The following is a 20,167-nucleotide window of genomic DNA, read 5'->3' on the forward strand; positions in this document are numbered from 1 at the left end:
TCTCTTCCTTCCTCTCTCAAGTACTTCATTCCCTCTCTTTTTTCCTGCCTCTCTCTCTCCCTCTCTCTTTCTCGCTCTCTCTCTCTCAGGAGCTGGCTGAAAACACTTTATTTCTCTCTCTCTCTCCCCCTCTCCCTCTCCCTTGGCTCCCAGAGCAGAGCAGAGCATAGCAGAGCTGGCTGGGGCAGGGAAGGTTCCGGAAGCAAATCACGATCAGCACTTCAACTTAGAAAAGCCCAGTGACAGGAGGAGGGACCGTGAAAAAGGGAAAGTGTGTGAGAGAAACAGAGAAAGTGAAAAAAAAAAAGAAAATGTGTTTGAGAAAAAAGAAATGGAGGAGGGAGAGGAGGAGTGAGGAGCTGCAACAAAAAAGTCTATTCCATCCTGTTTGCTCAGCACTCTTCCAAATGCATTCAGCCCAGAAAGAATGGGATCTATCTCTCGCCACCATCTACTGCGCCTGGCAGTGCAAATATCTGCCAGCCGCTCACAAAAAATATGTGCATGCAGATCTTATCGATAGCGGCTTTTCTCTCCTAGATTGCTCCCATTCGTCAGAGAGGGGGAGAAAAGACCTTCGGGCTGTCTGCCACACAGAACGGAATCACTCCTTTAAATAATAATAATAATAATAATAATAATAATAATAATGATAATAAACAACCCAACACACAATGGTGGTGTTGCTTTAGTGAAGCCAGGGGGCCTGGTGCTTATGCATGCAGGCAGATGGCTGTCCCCGTCGGTTCAGAGAGGGCGGGGGAAATAAAAGCTAAATCTATCTGTTCATTAGCTGGCGATGAGGCGTTGCAGGTAAATAGAGTCCATCGCTCGCTGTAATGGCAGCTCAGTGAAAAGAGCTGGGGTTAAAGAGAGCCATGCATCAGTGGGCTCCAGTGTGTGTGTGAGAGAGAGAGAGAGAGAGAGAGAGAGAGAGAGAGAGAAGAGAGAGAGAGAGAGAAAGAGAGAGAATGAGAGAAAGAGAGAGGAGAAAGAGAGAGAGAGGAGGGGAAAGAGAGGGAGAGAGAATAAGAGAGGAGGGGAAAGAGAGGGAGAGAGAATAAGAGGAGGGGAAAGATGGGGAGAGTGGGAGTAGAGTCACCTTGCTCAGACAAGAATGGTTATGAAAACAGAGTTTAGCCATCATGGGCACATCTGCATAAGGGTTGAACTTAGTAATGGGGGTGCAACTTCATTTCTGCACCAGACTCAATGAGGATGGAGTTTCAACACCGACCATATTTCACTGATGAGGGTGAATAAAAACAAACAACGTGATCGATTTCAACAGAAAGAGAGACCGAGTCAGAGTCCCCCAGAATAGCGACGGCTGGGCTAATTTCAACAGTCAGAGTCCCCCAGAATAGCGACGGCTGGGCTAATTTTGGCCAAGGCTGTCACCGTCTCTGACAAGGCTAAAATCAAAAGATGAGAAAGCAAGGCGGCGCGAGAGACAGACAGAGAGTAATTAAACTTTCACACATCATAAATTTTCCCTTGAATCGGGGGGGGCCTGGGAGAGGAAGAAGGAGCGACTGGTGAGTCATCCTCGCTCTTGATGTGAGGAGCAGCAGATTGGCCGAGAGACATAGGCAGAGAGATAAAGAGAGAGGGAAAGGGAGAGAGAGGGGGGTGGGGGGTGGGCTGAGGCTTGGGGGTAATAAAAAAACAGAGACGGCCTTCAACATTTCTCCGTCGCCACTTCTGTGTCTCCCTGCGGCGGCCGTATCTGGCCGAGTCCTTCTCCTTATCTGCACATGCCATGTCCAGTTCCTTGTCTCTGTGTTCCTGTCCCAATCATGTCTGTGTGCGCTCTTTATCTCCAATGTCCCTCACACTGTCCCTGGCCCGGCTGGCCGTCTCCTCCTCCTCGTTGCCAGATGTCCATATAGACATTTCTACTCCTGTCAAGGACTCGGCCTCCACTGTCCACTTTGTTTGTTATAGTCCATGAATGACCATGAATGTCCCTGTCCTTTTCCCATCTCTGTGCATCTGTGATCACGTACGCTTGTGGCACTATGTACACACACATGTGTGTCCATGTCTCTTTCTGGATCACTGACCGTGCCCACGTCCTCATTGCTCTCCATGTGCCCAGTGCCCTCTTTGTCCTGTTCATGCCCCTGGAAGAGGCAGGGCACATCACACCACACATGCCTCCATATGACCCCCCTGCATGCCACACTCAGCTCAGCTTAGCTCTGAGGAGCTTGGCCAAACATGCCTGGATGGGCCCATCTGCCAACGGGAGGGCTTCAACACACAGACACACACACAGACACACACACACAGACACACACACACACACACACACACACACACACACACACAGACACACACACACACACACACACACCACAGGGTTCAATCACAGGAAGGAGCACCTAAATAAATATCTGACCAAGAAAACACACACACAGCTCCACACCGGAGGCTCCCACAGCAGGAGGGCCAGAGGACCGGAGGATAACACCTCAAAAACACTGGAGACGAAGAGGGGTGGGACAGAGGTAGGGAGGGAGAGAGAGAGAGGGAGGGAGAGAGAGAATGAGAATGAGAATGATGGTGGAAGAGAATAAGCCCTGTAGTTCTCACTGGATTTCTTTCTCTCTCTCACTCACACACACACACAAATGTAAATATGGGTCATACATTACATAATCGTTCCCAACCTGGCAGCCAAGCATGGACAGAAACAAGAGATGGCTTTTTTTTCTGTTCAGCCTTACAACAGTCCCTCTAGGTCTGTGAGAGTTGCAGGAAGTAGGACAGAATCTGGACAAATGCCTCCAATATCCCTGTACCCTAGACCTTTAACTCTCTGCTGTTCAGTCAGGACATTCAACCACCACCCAACCGTATAGGTGACCCTGCAAGGCGAAACCAGTCGTTTTGGTAAAATTTACTAAATTAAGTTAATGTGCTCACATGAACGACCATTGACTAAGCTTTCCAACGATATGTATATCGAGGGTATTGCAAAAAGTATCGCTAAGATACTTTTACATCTGCCAAGAACGATAGAGAGCTTACTTTGTTTATCGTGGATTTTCTCAAAATAGCACTGTGCGCAAGATGACTGGTTTCGCCTTGCAGGGTCACATATCAGTGTTTCCCATACATTGACTTATTTGTGGCGGCCCACCACAATATCAACATTGACCACCACACAATGATTTTCCAGGTTGTACTAAATTGTGCTTAAATCTGGTTAGCATCATAACCACGCTATGCTAATTTGCTAAAAACTGTTGCATTCAAGCTAATTCTGCAAAACTACCACCACAAATAGAATTCAATTATGTGGGAAACACTGCATATGTGTGTCGAATAATCCTCCCATCTCAGCTCATGAGCACAAATGGAGCTATGGAACAGCCATCCCTCCCTGCTCAATTCACCCATCCCTGACATCTCTTTATACCTCTCTCTCTTTCATGACGTCTATCCCATTCATCGGTTTGTCGTTATGTGACGGGGCTGTGCCTCCACCTCGATGCCTGCCTCCTTCCTCCTCCACTTCTTCCTCTTTTTCCATCCTTCTTTTCCTTCCTTCTACCTCCTCCTCCTCCTCCTCCTCTTCTCCTTCATGTGAAGCCAGGGTCTCTGGAGCTGTTGTGCCCTCAGACGCTGCACCTCTCCAGCACATAATCTCCCACCGTTTAGAGGCCCACAGATCCTCCCCACAGGCCCCCTCACTCTTAATCTCCTCCACAACCAACCGCCTCTCGGTGGTGGGCTAAGATAAAGCTTGATGAAAGAAGCGCACACACACACACGTGCGCACACACACACACAAACCTCCAGAGGGAAAAACCATGGAGTTGGCCACGAGGAAGCGACTCTGCTGTTACAGTTAGCCGTCTTGTTCTTGAGGCTTCTTGAGCGGCTGTCCAAACCCCACCATTAAAAAAACAAAAAAACGCAGGCACAATTCCAACTCTTCTGTTCCACCGTCCGGTCCACAGCCAAAAGACTGGCACTGATTTAACACACCAGAGACAGCAAGAGACACGAGACGCCAACAGGGGACCCACAACACAGAGAGAGAGAGAGAGAGCAGACACACTCAGAATATCCACTTCATCACAGAGATGTGAAAACTGGACCATGGGACCGATGTAAGGAGAAATAAGTCATCCAGTATGCATCATTAAATGGCCATTAAAAAAAAAAGAGGCCATCGGCGCTACATCTGGTGATGTGATGGGGCGATTCTCCCGCTTCAGTTGATGGGTAGTGGCTGAGACGAAGGAGAGAGAGAGAAGGAGGGGGGGCTGTGAGGTGAAGTCTGCTCCACATCCAGACTTCTAATCTTAGCATCTCATCCGTGGCCGCTTCCCCACCGAGAGGGGCGAGTGTGATTTGTAGCAGGCAGAGAAGATTTGACTACAGTTTCTGCTCTTGCAAATTTAACGCACCAGGTGGAGGCCAGGTGTGTGTGTGTGTGTGTGTGTGTGTGTGTGTGTGTGTGTGTGTGTGTTTTCCCTCACATCAGTGTGAAGCACTGCTGCTAGCGTTCCCTCCCAACTCCTCTGTAGACTCAAATGGCATACGAGGAAGGAAAAAAAACAAGCAAGCCTGCAGTCATTATCTGTTGATTATGCCACTTTTTTCTGGCTCAATAGAATCCAACACAAAAGCAATCTGTGTCCCTTGCTCAGATGAGAAGCTCCCTGACAATGCAGCCACACAATCATTCACACACTCACACACACACACACACAGAGAGACCGTGATCCGCGCCGCAAGAGTAACACCCACAAACACACAGCTGCACAACGGGTTCGATACTAAAGCAGTCACCACAAAATAAAAAAAAAAAAAAAGTTGCCGTGTAGCAGTGGTTGAAATCCCATTTTCCCCTCAAATCCTTCTATTATTACACTGAATAGTGTGAAAGACAATGCATGAGCGAGTGAGTGATGGGAAGAGAGAGAGAGAGCAAGAGAGGGGAGAGAGAAAGAAAGAAAAACAAAGAAAAAAAAGCTTTGCAATATTTCAGACGGGGGCTGGCAGCATGTATGAGAATGCAGAGAATGGAGCCCCTTGCTGTGCAGTGCTGTTCAGGGAGGCTGCTGCAGCCGGCTCCGGAGCGGGTGGCCGCCACAGCAGGGACCATCCAGCTGGGCACAGAGGCAGCCTCCAGCCCTCTCTACCTCCACTCCCCTTCTCATTCAATCATCCACATGTGATCCAAGGACAACACACTCTCCTCACAACCCCTGTTGCACACAGCTCCTTCAGTGGCAACCCTTTGGATACCAACACTGACAGTGATGATGATGATGGCGAGGCTTAGCATATCACTAATGACACTGATTGAGCGGCGAAGGCTCTGTTGTCCCACTGCCAGTCTTCTGCAAAGGCTATGCCATATCCTTCTGACCCATGGAGTCTACTGGTGAGCAGATTGCCCCTCATCTCCTTCCGCCAGCCTATGGATCAGACCCTTCCAACAGAACTCCCTTCACACACACACACACACACACACACACACACACACACACACACACACACACACACACACACACACACACACACACACACACACACACACACACAAACCCCTCAAAGAAACTTTTTTGAGATTGTATCCTCTCAGGATTTTAGGTTTAGGTTTAAGAACAATGAGGGCATCCAGAGCAAGGCCACTGCAGTCATTCTCTCCCTGCGCTGCAGTTGTTGGATAAAAATAAGAAAGTTAAACTCCTATACAGGTTAAAACCGCCCAGAAGAGAAGAAGAGCTTCTTACTCACTTGACGCCTGATTGTATCAGAGCTCAGCAAACATTTCGCAGAGAGCTCGGCTGTCTCAAGAGAAAAGAGGCGTTCTATTCTTCGGCTCAGTTTTCAGAGTGCAGAGGAGAGATGAGGAGGAGGAGGAGGAGGCTGAGGGTGTTTTCTTTTTTTAATGGAGCACTGAAGCAAGGTCACCCACGGAAATCTGGCCACTTTAACTGGCCTGTACCAGCCTTGGTGAAGAGCTGGGTCCTTGGGCTGCCAAGAAGTCTCTCTTGCTTCAGAATACTCTCTCCCTCTCTCCCTCGCTCACACATACACACACACACAAACACACTCCCTCTCTTTCACACACACACACACACACACACACACACACACACACACACAAACACACGTGCTCTTAAACCACCACATGTGTGTAGACATTCACTCCCACAGAAACGCGCAAAAACACAAAACTCTGCCTACAGCTGAAGACAGAGCGACAGAGAGAGAAATTAATATTCTCTGAATGTAATGGAATCCAGCAGAGCCAATGAGGAGAAACAAACACTGCAGCGGCGTGCTTCAGGAGGAGCAATGAGTTGGGAAATGACATGAGGACAGTCCTTAAGAGGATCGCTTTTTAATAAGAGAGCCAGTCTCCCAGCGGCGGCAGTCAGCACGAGCGCCAGGCTAGAGCGAGCTTTCGCTGAAGTCACAACAAGAAGAAGAAAATGTTCAGTCTTGTGAGAAACTTGACTGGCAGGGGTTGGGAAGAGGGTGAAAGGGAGACCGAAGGAGGAGGAGGAGGAGGAGGAGGAGGGGGGGGGGGGGAGAAAGGAGGAGGAGAGAGAAAAAAAATGGAGGCAAACATTTGGCCAAGCCCTCTCCATTCCTTCCGTCCTTATTAAAGAGGACAAACACCAAGGCAACGCTTCGCATGGCTGGCCCGGAGCGAAAAGGCACTAAGCACAACAGTACTTTCATTTTCCCCTCTCTCTCTCTTTCTCTCTCCCTCTGATCCTCTTACCACAGGCACAGGCACACACCCGCCATCCTGGCTGAATAATGTCCGCCATCCTCAACAGACAACAGTGAGGGTGGGTGGAGAAGGCTGAGGAGATGGGCTTTCTTTTGCTCCAGGCACAAAAGCGCTTTAAGCCAATTCCCAACGGTTTTAAGCTGCAGAGGTGGCCCCTGCAGTTGGGACTGACCTGAGGGAAGCCTGTCCAGATCAGCCACAATGGGCCCTAGCTACCGGGCAGCAAGGCGAAGCTCGCTATTCAAAGTGCTGAAAAAACACTCTTGACTTCAGGATGCAGAGGGTAAAATATTATTCTGTGCTTGGCCTGTGCAACTGTTGAGTCTGTCAGTGCAGACTATTTATGGCCGCTTGTCTGTGTGTATAGACTACAGGACTTGGACATGACCTGAGATGTCTATGGGATCTCCATGTAAACCTCCCACGACAAGACAGATAAGAGAGTTAACCTTTGGCACCTCTCGGCTTCCCACGAGACAGCGCCTATTAGGTGGTCTCTTACGCCTTTTGCCATGTCACGGCCTCGGCCAATGGGAGCCTGGCTGGCTAAGCCGCGGAGGGCGCTGAGGGGTTAAGGCTGCGAGCGGCGGTGGCTAATGGTGAGGGCTCAGCGGGGAGGAACTCTCCAGCCCCGCAGCCATCCGCCTCTCCAGGGCCAGCGAGGTGGGTGGTGGTGGTGGTGGTGGTGGTGGTGGTGGTAGGCAGTAATCAGTGGGCAGCTCCAGGAGCCGTGCTCTCCACTCAGTCAGTGCCTTTCCTGGCCCCTATGTCTACTGTCCACTCCACACAGGGCTAAAAATAGGGGACTCATCCGAGGAAGCGTGCAAGACAAAGGTGTGTGTGTGTGGGGGGGTTCGAGGAAACAGCAGTGAAAGACAAGAGCCCCACACCCCTTCCTCCCTCCTCCCTCCTCCCCCTCTCTGTGCATCCTTTCCACAGGCAGTTGTCTCCACAGGAGCCTCCCAGCATGGAGGAAGCGAATAGAATCAGTGAAGAGCTTGTTAGTGAGCCCACTCATCATACGGCATTAGAGGAAGTGGATGTTGTATCATCATTCAAGCTCTACATTTCCTCCGACATCTCAGATGGGGAGTGAAGATGTCCAATATTGCCAGACGCAGCTGAAGTATGGAGGCCTCTCAGTCGAGGGCCAATTATGATAACCAGTGAAAGGCAGAGTGGAAACCACTCAGGGGCCTCTAAACAGACTACCGTCCCCGGCAGCCATTGTGTCCTGGACGCAGAAGCTGGTTTGTGCGTTTCCAGTGCTGGGCTGTTTCTGTGACGCGGCGCAGACTCCAGGTGCTCTGTGTTTATGCAGATGTAATTTGGCTGGAGGGAGCACACCACTGGGCTGGGAAGTGCCAAAGAGCCGCATTATGGGGATGCATTTTGCAGCCTGTGGTCTACTCTGGAGAGTCCAGGCCGGTGATTAACATCATAAAATGCCTGTTTCTGGACACAGGAGGCCAAATAGAAAGTCAGGTGCCGTCTACACAACGCTGGAAACCGGTGAATTTATATTATCGGTTAGGCCTTGCGTGTACACGATGCCGGCATTTTAGGAGGCTGTAACCGATAGTTTTTGTAACCGGGTTCTGAAGTGGGATTTTTTGAAACCGGCAGAGCCGGCAATTTTATGATGACATAGCCCCCACCCTTCAACTCAGCCACTGCACTCAACCTGACACTACTTGTCAGAACAAACCAACCCATTTGTTTGTCATATTAAAATGTTTTTTCTTTGCCTTGTCATGATTTATGTGCACAAGGTATCAGCCTTTTGTGGTTAAGTGGTTAAGAAGCACACAGAAAGCACACAGTTATCTTAACTTTAATCATTAACTTACTACAACCTGACTGACTAAAAATGACTAACGCATGTTAATGTTTTCTCCAGTGTAGCCTAATGTGCTCTATACCAGACCTAATGCAAAACATAAAAGCATTTAAATTTCCACATAGCAGTCACATACCTTGAAAATGAACTTTATTAGTTTAACAGTTAAATAGAATTTTGTAGGCTAGTCTCCTTATTTCATGCGACTGATTTAACAAATTGCTTTGACTATGCAAATTAAATGTGAATAAAGCCTCTGCACGGCCTTTCACGGCGCCATCGACAGGTCTGGCATATGCACCACAGCACTTTTAGCCGCTTTCACCTCTGTGTGCCAGCACGCAAGTTTTTTTCTGTACCGCTATCGTTAAAGGTGTGAAAGCGGTACGAACCAATGCACCCGTTGGTTTCGTGTAGATGTACTCTAAAACCTGATACAATACAGCCGTTTTCTTAGCATTCTCACTATTCATTCTGACTCAACTGCATGTTCCTATGTCAAATTGTACTTGTTTTAAGTACATTTAAATGTTTCCCTTCATCCTCTATAATGTTCTGTAGGTTATCTTATTATTTATTTTATTTTGTTTTATTTATAGGCCTAGGCCTATAGTTTTTTTAGCCTGGGTGCCATTCTGAACTTAGTCCCGCCCCACGGGAAGTTCGGTCTGGCATTGCTCCATTGTGTGGCAAGTATACTCGCCCTAAATCGGACGGACCAATCAAATCAGGCTTTAAGATAATGTACAGGTGAGCAGCAGCGCCTGGTCCATCACGTCATCTGAGCACGCTTAGATTAGGCTTATGTTTGAAACAAAAACGCTGTGGCTAGAAGGATACATGGCTTTTAGGACCCCAGATGGAAAATTCATATTATCTAATGAGTTTGTATCACTGAAAACGATTATTTCTGAAAACTTTGGCCAAAGTTGAGATGTGGGAAAACTGGTGGTTTCACTTTCATCAAGGGAGAACAGCACTGTTGCACTGCGACATGTTCCCTCGTTCATTTGAAATCTCTGATTGACCACCTGTTCGAGGGATTTGCGACAACCTTATCCAGCTGTTTAACATGTTTGTAGCATATCACTGTTCAACAGAATTATTTTTAAAAACGGAGGGGATATAGGAGAAGAAGGATGGTTCGTGTGTTTTCTTCCTACACCTCACAGTAAGCTATTTTGTTGCTCTGATTGGTTAGGTTTATCCAATTGAGTGCAGAGACATTCTCCCCCCTGTATCGATTGAAACACGCCCCATGATTACGTCCCAATGGAGCAGTATCAGACTCATATTCTGACTAGAATTTGAGTATGACAACGTCAGGCTAATAGTTTTTACCACAATTATTATACAATATATTTTTGTTATTTCATTGTTACTGTAATCTCGCTTCACTGAAAATAAGGACTACCCTAAATGAACCTCCAAGAATAAATAAAGGGTGAATGAATGAATGAATATAATTTCCTGTATCGAACTAACCAATACCATTTCTTGCATCCAATGAACAGTTGGAACAGCAGAGGAAATGAGAATCACCATGTGGCCATTACATGAAACTCAATATTTTACTCAACAAAACCTGAGGGGACCATCCAAAACATGTACACATAATACTGTGTATTTATAAAGCACACAGTGAAAAGTGATAAGTTGATAAGGACATAGTGTAATATTTGACTTCATATCTACAGTGGTCCATAAAAGCACTCACACACACACAAATGCAAATATACACACACCTATATTAACACACACACACACACCTCTGTTGTCCTTGACCAAATATTAAATTAAACTAATATATTAAAATATATTAAACTAATGTGAGCAAAAAAAGGATGTTGGATGAGAGAGAGAGAGAGAGAGAGAGAGAGAGAGAGAGAGAGAGAGAGAGAGAGAGGGAGGAAAGTGTTTAAATACACACACAGCATAATTGCTGAATGAACAGAAAAGGCCATTGACGGGCTTGTGCTGAATGGCTGCTCTCCAAAATCATTACAGCCCGATTGAAACCACCAAAGAAGAAGAGCACCGTAGCCACACACACACACACACACACACACACACACACACACACACACACACACACACACACACACACACACATCTTATATATCTACAAAACGCCACCAACACCACATGAAACTTTAACTAGATCATAAATATTAGAGGGACAAGAGTGGGGAGGGACGGAGGAAAGAAGTGAAGCTAAATTAATTCTGAAATCTTTTAAAGGTGCTGCAAAGAAAGAGGGAGAGTGTATTAGAGTTGGGGGTGGAGAGAGAGAGAGAGAGAGAGAGAGAGAGAGAGAGAGAAAAAAAACAGGGGGGCAAGAAGAAAGAGGCTGAAACTAAGAGTGTGAAAAATCATGAGGGTAATAAGCCGAAAATGGAGTCTCTAATAAGCCATTACACACACATCACACAGCTGCCGGGTCAGAGCTCACTAGGAGAGAAGAGGAGAGAAGCAGGCAAAGCCGCTAATAGCGCGGAGTCAAGACGCCGCGGCCACGGAGGAGAACGAGGGAGAAAGAAAAGAAAGAAAAGGGAAACACAGTGCTCACATTAGCAGGAAAAACAAACTCCTCCGGCGGCTTCACAGGAAAAGAGGGAGCAGGACAGAGAGATAGAGAGAAAGAGAGCAAGCGAACGAGCGGAGACCTGCAGCGTTGTTGGCAGATGACTCCATGTTTGGGCATTGGGGCAGAGGAGGAAGATGGGGGGGGCAGCAGGGTGAGTGAGTGCGAAAGAGAGACAGAGAGAAAGTTTGTCACAGGGGGAAAAAAATGAGGCAAAGCAGGACAGGCAGGGACAGAGAGAAGTAAAGAGAGAGAGAGAGAGAGAATGGGGAAGAGAGGAGAAAGACAGAGAATGGGGAAGAGAGGGAGAAAGAGAGAGAATGGGGAAGAGAGGGAGAGAGAGAGAGAATAGGGAAGAGAGGGAGAAAGAGAGAGAATGGGGAAGAGAGGGAGAGAGAGAGAGAATGGGGAAGAGAGGGAGAAAGAGAGAGAATGGGGAAGAGAGGGAGAAAGAGAGAGAATGGGGAAGAGAGGGATGGAAAAACAAAAACTCACCCCACCGGTGACAGTGTAAGTGTAAGCGTACGCTGCAGCAACAGCGCCCATCATGTTTACATCAGCAGAATCCCTCGAAGGTCCCCCACTCCTCGCCACTCCCGTCACAGGGAAGCTGCCGCCGAGCGGCCGAGGGAAAGATCCGGAAAGAAAAACGACTCCCGAGCCTACTGACCTCCGTGAGACACCCAGCAGGAGTGCTTGTCCCTCCCCCTCATTCACTCCCTCCCTCCCCCCTGTTCTCTCTCCCTCCTTCCTCGACGTCCCTCTTCAAAGAGCAGTGAGCACACTCCAAAAGGGAGGGGATGTTTACAGCCTTCCCAATCCCAAAACAAGAGCTCCCCGAGTGGTAGGTCTCCTACAGCCGAGCCTCCAAAAAGCAGACGGCACTCTCGCACATTCAAGCCTCGTCCTGACCGACTGACTAGTGACTGGCTGAAAGGCGAGGACACACAGGGAGCACTCCTACAGGAGCAGGAAGTGACATCACCAGGTGCTTCTATTTAAAAAAAAAAAAACATGAAAGAAGATTACAACCATTGCTGCCTCCCTTCCTGGTGAGTCGCGTCAGCAACAATGAGGGGCCGGGTCAGGCTCGTGGCCATGCAGGAAGTAAGCGGTGTTAGAGAGGGCTTCACACTGGTCCCCATGGAGACCGCGCTCCTTTTCCAAGCCCTGTCCAAACATGGTGGAGCTCAGATTGCAGTGTGTGTGTGTGTGTGTGTGTGTGTGTGTGATGGTAAGCACAGACTCGTGATATTAGTCACCATTTCCTATCTGCCAAAACTATTTCCTTTGACGGAAAGCCACAGCTATCTAAACCTGATCCCCTAACCACACAAAGGAAATAGGGAAGAGAGGGAGATGAGCAACCCCCCAAAGAATCAACACCACAAAAAAAAAAAAGAGAGACAACAGAAAAAAACAAATTAGTGATGAAATGGCAGCCTTGAGTTTGTGATATATATAAGTGTCCTCAGAATGGAGGGGAGAACATTCCAGAAGGGGGCCGCAGCCGGAGTGACAGAAGGAAATGGAAAACAAAAACAATGGAACAGGAAAACACGCAAGGCGAGAAAGAGGCGACGCCGTACCTGCTCTTTCACAGAGGCCAGGATGTTGGTGGCGGTGCTGTCGGGCTCCATGCCGTGATTGGCCGTTCTGTCTCTGATTGGCAGCAGAAGCCCCTCCTCCATCACTGGGCTCTGCTCAGGAGCTGGCATTCCTCCTGCAGGGGCACAGTGCACAATCTGTTCAGCACCACGCCACAGACGCCCACACACACACACACACACACACACACACACACAGGGCATGGCAGGCACATGTAATGTAATCAGTCTTTGCTTTCACTCACACTAGCACTCACACACTGTCTGTAGTACTGCAAACATACAAACAACATCAGACACCCTTTATAAAAACAGATGAACATATGAAGGCTGCACGAGGATTTGCAGTGAACTGTGCGGATTTGGGGGATACATACAGCGTGCATGTAATCATACACCACCGCAGCAGTTTCTGCTTGGCTACACAGAGGAATTTCCCAGAGATAAGACTTCAAACTGGCTTCTGAGGTCGGAGCCAGGAATCAATAACGGGCAACCACAAACCAGAGGAAAACACATGTCTACAACTCAGCATGAAAGAACATGACGTCATTCCCATTTGGCCACTCTTGCACAGAGCGAGAGAGGAAAATATATAAATAAATCACCAGTTACCTCAAGTCTGGTTTTTAGTACTAAATACAGCACTGAGAAAGCATGCTCATGGCCAGGGAAGTGAACCCTCTCAACTAGGGTGAACTTAAGTCTCTGTGAGGAATGCTAAAAGAACCCTGGACTTGGCAGGACAGCAGAAAAACTTAACACAGATTGGAGAGAGATGCGAAGGTGAAGGCGGCCCTTTGAAGGTTGGATGACCCAAAAGCAAGGCCCTACTACATTTCCCAATGTCACAGAGTCACGTGCATGGACGGTAAAGGTCTGACCATTAATGGACTGCGTGTAACTGCAGGCCACACTGCACCCTGACTTCGAAGGTGCACATCATTTCACTTTACAACCTACATAGCCACCCGTAATCTATCAGTGTACAGACACACAGCGGGAGCATGAGCTGCAGCCTGGCTTTACTGTGCTGATGTTCCCAGAGGGGCCAGACATCCTAATTTAGGCCAGACTGGCCAGTTCCGCCGGGCTCCTGTCCAACACAACGCTCTCTCTATCTCTCTGTGCTCGATTTTGTTTTTCAAAAATCTAGTACTTTGTAGCTAAATACTCCTAGATGTCTTGTGTTGTGAAATTGGATACATGTTTAATATGATTTAACATATGATGGAACTGGCAACTTAAAAGATAAAACATTTTTGTAAAAATTGTGCATTAAAATTCATGCAATGCATGAAAAGCTGTTTTGCACTGCACTGCCTTAAAGCCAAATACACTTGTGCTTAAGGGATATGAGATAACACAATATCTCTCTCTGCTGCTGTGTTTAATCCGGAGCAGAGGTGCCGAGTGTTGTGTTTCAGTACACACAGAGATTTCCCCCAAAATCCCCTCCGGCTGTCCTACCTATCAACACACTTCCTTATGTCAAAACACATTTGGTCAGTTCCTTGGTGACCAGTGGTGTCATCTAGTTCACAGAATTCTGACCAACTGTCGTATGTAAACAGAGTACAAGGACAACTCCTGCCACCCCAGCGGAGCCTTGCCTGTGCTGCTCTCTGAGACTAAGCTCCTGGGAAGAGGCTGCAGCTCCGTGCCATGTGCTGGAGGTCCCCAAGACACCCAACCCTGTAAATGTGAGCCTGTGGTATCTGGAGCTGTTATCACATCGCTGGCATGACCACGTCAAGGTTAGCGGGGCCTATAATTGACAGGGTATTAGGTGACAAGGCAACATACTCCGCCTCGCGCGTATGGGATGGACGGCGTCGGCCTCACAGACAGGCTCACCACTCCGCGCTGGAGGGAGGGAAGGAGACGCAGCGCCGTCTCTGAGGAGCTTAAATCAATCCCACAGACAAGCAGAGGCATGCGCAGATTACAGGGATGTGTGGGGAGTAGACTGGATCGCCCCGCACACTAGGCCTTTAAGTGAGCCGCATGCGCCCGCTCACTCCAAACACACAAAAACAGCTTCTGAGTGTGGGAATCGCACGTGCTCCTGCAGCTATCCCACCTCCACGACGAAAAGAGGAAATAAAACAACACTTCGACGGCGGAGCTTGGGCAAATACAAACATCTGTCAGAACATGTGCGGTTTGACAGGTTAACAGATTGCAGCGTCAGTTACCGTGGTAATGCCACACAGCAAAAGGGGAATTATGTCGGGTATGCCTGCCATTCAAACGGAATGCTACGGCGAGCTCACTCAGCAGCACACAAGTAAACTTGTTTACAACTCAGACGGTGGCCTAGATTCTCAAGAGCCTCGCAGAAAACAACTGTTCTCTTCGACCTCCCCCCCCCCACACACACACACACACACACAAAACACACACTCCCTTTTCAACCAAATTTCAAGTTTGATTTCATCATCATCATCATCATCTTTTAGCAGCTTGAGCAAATCTTGCATAATGATCCTACCACCAGAGAGACAGAGAAAGGGAAAGTGAAGTAAAAAAAAGTAGTCAAGCGCTTCAAATCCTGTCCAATTGTGCTCCCTCCAAATTAGGAATTAGAACCAACTTAAGGCTAAGCCGACGGCTGGCCTCAGCTAATAGCCCAGCAGATTAAAGAGGTCAAAAAGAATCTTAGCTCATGCTCCAGATTTCCCATCCTCAGGCTCAGCGGACTCCACAGGAATCAATCTACCCCACGTCCCAAAGGTTCCTTGGACTGGTAGAGGATTGAGGCAAGCGGCTGGTAATGATGGAACACACACAAACCTACTGAAGTCCTGAGGGAGCTGGAGTCTTACGAGTACTGGTCAGGCAGGTTCTTCTGTGTCTTTTTGAACGGAGACTTGATGAGCGGTAAACATGTCGACCAACCACTCCATCAGACATGCAACATCTTCTGAAAGTTTTTTTCCCCCCAGACTGGGTCAGCATAGGTCAGGATCAGCAAGAGGTCCCATGATGAAGACACGCTAAATGCATCCACCACGGGCTTCGGTCAGACAGTAATTACTGGAATGCAACCCTGGGAAAGAGTCAGCGTTTGGGGGGAAAAAGGAGCGGCATAGTAGAGGAATCTGGGGCAAAGAGGCAGTGCCTTATAATTATGGGTAATGTAATTTCCTATGGCTAAACTCTGGACACAAACACTGATGTCATGGCTTGACCAAGGCCTCACCCTTCAGGTAAGTATACGGTGAGCTCAGGAGAAGGATGCTGGTGGCCCTGCAGATCTCATAAAAATGCAGATGTAACGGGAACATCTGGCAGAGGTCGGCTGCCTCCGGGGTGGGGGGGCAGAGTTCAGACACACCTGCAGAAGGGGGCATCACCCCAGCTTAAACTCCAGGCCCATCTGTTCCTGCTAGCCTCAAACAAACTGCCCCGGACAGCCATAAGACCCCTCTGCCCCTCTGAAGCAGCCACTTTTAAATCTGACCTGGAAGTGATCCAACGGTCAAGGAAAACAAAAAGGCCCACACGGGAGACTTCTAGAAGGTTGCTGTTCAGTCTCCCTCTGGCCGCTCCTCCCACCATTAACGAGAGACAGGGAATTAGAGGGGGTGACCCACAGCTGGCCGTCCTCAGAGTGGCCTGTTTGTCTTCTGCTTCATGAGGTAAACATGCCAGAGGAGGAAAGCACTGCCGGGGGAAGGCAGACAAGAACAAGAGCTTTTAAATACTAACTGACAAACAGGCAGTAACACAGAACTATGGGCTGTGTTCCCATTGAGGGACATTTGACAGCTCTGATTAAAAATTGATTAACAATTTCAAGCTGAAGCTCAAGCATAAATGGAACGTTTTTTCTGAAAAAGGCTGACAAGCACAACTTTAACTTGTGGACATGTATTCAATTCCAGTGGTTGGTTTAAAATGGAACAGTTAAGCAGTCTGGGTAGTATTGCAGTCATGTTCCCTTAAAGGAGAATTCCGGTGTGATATTGACCTAAAGTGTGTTGAAACATGATACCGAGTGTGAACGTATGTCTCATAGCCCATCTCGGCTTGTCCCCTGCACTCCAAAATCTGGCTTAGTTAGCCGATGCTACCAACAGCTTTTTTCAATGGTGGTTTCGGCATAGCCATGCAAATAAATCACTGTTTTACACCATTTACGAGGCTCAATGTATCTCCACACTTCATTGGTAGACTTCCGAGGGCCCTGACATTTAAAAAAAAGACATTAAGAACTTTAAAAAGCACTGGTAGTTTACTTACAAGATTTATACAGACAGTATCTTCAATTTAAGTTTAGCGTTTGCAGCCATCTTGAATTTAGTCACTTATAAGTCGAAATGACGAGTAAGAATGAACAGGTATGATAAGGGATCAGATTCCAAAAAATAATTTAGTGGAAATGCATGGATTCCAGTTTCTTCCAGTAGCAGCAACTGGAATCCATGTATTTCCACTGAATTAGTGTGGAGACCAAGGCTCAATGTGTGTAAAACAGTGATTTATTTTTACAAGCACCACCATTGACCGCCAGATTTTGGAGTGCAGGGGACAAGCCGAGATGGGCTATGAGACATAATGCTCATGGTATCATGTTTCAATACACTTTAGGTCAATATCACACGAATTCTCCTTTAAGAAGTTTCACAGAAAGTCACACTTTTCACAGCGTAGAGACAAGCATTGGCTGGGTGGAATAAGGTGATAAGGAGGACAGGGAGCTTGTTTTCAATTGTCTGGCTAACCATATCCTGATTAGCATGTGCAGACATACTTTCAGAGAATACTTCAAAGAATGCTTGGCTGTCATCTGACCCGGTAACCTACAATATTATAGGTAAACCTTATAAAGAATCAAGCATTATCTGACCAACCATCAGGTACTGTATCAAGAATCAAGTCTGACCAAACATTTCATCAGGCAATTCATGCAGTAACAAAAGGGAGAGAGAGAATTAGTCTTTGCTCATGTGACACAGAGAGTCATCTTACTTGGGATTAAAGGAGCCTTCAGCCTGCCAGTCACGGTCATGCCACAAAGCCACTGAGCTGCAGAACACTGATTGGCATTTAAATTAACCAGGCCACATTTACCCAGCAGAAATCATTACACAGAGTGCCAAAAGAAAATCAAGAGGTAATTATGAGCTGGCCCAAATTTTTGCGTCTCAAGTGAGTCTCAACAGAACAATAGTCCAGTGGCTCATCGTTCAGTCTGAAATGTTAAAACTCAAGCAGATATGGAAAATTAGCATGTTTAGAAGACTACCAGTTGCAAGCCAACAGAGATGGATTAGCCTCTATACAAGACTTAAAGCAAGGACATTTTGTTACCAGACATTACCAGACATTTTTGAAGCCATGATGCATAATTGTCTATTTTTCAAATCTTAAACGACCTGGCCAACGCCTGAACTCAGGCACAGTGCCAGAATCTTTAAGTCTTGTATAACCTTGACTCAAAATCAAGGTATTTTTCTCGACTTAGTGGTCGATGGTTTGCCACAGCATTACTGTTAAACTAGGCTTTTGTGAAATCAATTATGAGCTTCCATTGCAAGACAAGCCACTTTTCTTATGCGGTGAAGAATGCTATTTTTAGTTTGTTTCTGAGAGGTGGTTCTTGCAGATATTTAAGAGGCCAACAAGCCCATGATGACTTCCTTCCTGCTACCTTTTGAAGATTGATAATCCTGCACATGCAGGATACCCCCGGTCTTAAAAAGCTTGAATTACACCACATTCCATTAAAAGTGGACCACAGAGCTAAACCAATTCTTTAAGGAAGGCAAGAAGGAAAACAGTCCTATTTAGCACATACCCAAGAGTTCTAATCAATTCCCTGATCACACACAGTGATCTGCCTGAGAAGTCTGGAATACATAGCACTAGAAGGACCCAGTGTTCCATTATACAGCTCCAAGAAGCCTCACTAATGTCCCATTAGACCTGCAATGGTTAATTGCTTCTCTCAAACAGCTTATTGACTTTGCTGTATAAAAGTGATATTTGTGGCCCTGTGTGCCTTTTCATACTTCACTAAGCAAAGTCGATGACACATTTCAACCCTGATAAAGAGGGTGTGGGGGGGGGGAATCACATTTGAAAGTGTGCAGCCCCACAGTGACTGGGCAAATAAGGCATCCATCAGGCTGGGAGAGCTGGGTAAACCATGGCTTTAAACCAACAGCGCTTTGCGTTTTTGCATGAGACTGCGAGGAACAAACTCTGAAGCCAAACACAGGCTGTTTCCACAGAGCCACACATGCCACACAACAGACTGCGCCCAGCCAAGACTGACTAATTGTGGCGAGCTGGTCCCTAACGGGTGCGATTCCAGAGAAGTAAGACCCACCAGGGCCCCAGTGAGCTTGACAGGCTGCAAAGGCAAAAACACACTCCGCCACGTTCACTCCGACAGTCCGTAATGACTTTGTCTGAGAGGCACTCTCTCCCTCTCTCTCTCGAGTGAGCCCTGCATCCTCTTCCAGACACTCCCGAGGCTTGTGTCTTTGAGAGACGTTGAGTGTCAACGCGGCAAACAAAGATTAATACGAGTCTCCCTCGGACAAGGAACCCTCTTACCCGACTGAGGGAAAAACACATGTGTGCGCACACACACAGACACACACAAAAGGGCTATAATTAGCCTCAGCAGTGTTTGACTTTCTGTTGGGTAGGGCAGCTGAAAATGTTTTTCCTCGCTCAGCTTCAACACGCCCCGACACAAGAGTAATTTCTCCCAGCGAGAGTCGGGGCTGGCTTCCAGGGAGCCGCTGTTCAAAACACACCATAATCAGCCCAAAAACTCACCCGCTGGATCTTCCACAGGCCTCACCTCCCTTAAACACTACCATGCCAAAAGCATAACACTAGTTCAAATATAAGCGTTCACATACCTCTGAATACGTCCTTGAAAATCCTTTTGACTACAGTAGTTAAATAGACTCTTGTGCCGAGTCTGCTCTGCTGTGAAGAGTAAATGGCAAAGTGCTTCGAATGAAAAATTCCTTTCAGAGGGAGACACGCACCTTGACCTCTACTACACCCTCTCCCACACTACTGCAAATGTTGTGACATCAATGCCTGCTCATAAATCAGACTGAGTTTTATGAGGCATGGACTGAATGGCCAGTGGAGAGGAAGCAGAGTCATGTCATGTCCAAATCATATCAAGAGCACCATCCAGACACACCTCTCACTAGCGGGGAACACCTCTTTCTGGCAGGCCGTAGTGTCATGAATCACTACTGCTAGATCCAAACTATTGAATGGAAGTGTACACTAAATGGTGTACTTTATGTAAATAAAATAAATGACCGTGAGTCATTTTCTAGATTAAAAGCAATTTCCTGTCTTCCTTCGCCTTCACATGATGA

General features: G+C 47.4%; 1 protein-coding gene across 1 annotated transcript in view; it reads right to left on the minus strand.

The window, feature by feature from the left end:
• The window catches only part of LOC125291549 (plakophilin-4-like), a 74,919-nt gene extending 55,119 nt beyond the window's left edge, over nt 1-19,800 (minus strand). Inside the window, 2 exon segments of the mRNA XM_048238332.1 lie at nt 12,786-12,919; nt 19,688-19,800. Of these exon segments, the coding sequence (XP_048094289.1) occupies nt 12,786-12,914 (129 nt within the window). The 5' untranslated portion in view covers nt 12,915-12,919; nt 19,688-19,800.
• Nucleotides 19,801-20,167: the final 367 nt, after the last annotated feature.

Source organism: Alosa alosa, chromosome 3 (assembly GCF_017589495.1).
Source record: "Alosa alosa isolate M-15738 ecotype Scorff River chromosome 3, AALO_Geno_1.1, whole genome shotgun sequence".
In the NCBI taxonomy this organism is placed as follows: domain Eukaryota; kingdom Metazoa; phylum Chordata; class Actinopteri; order Clupeiformes; family Clupeidae; genus Alosa; species Alosa alosa.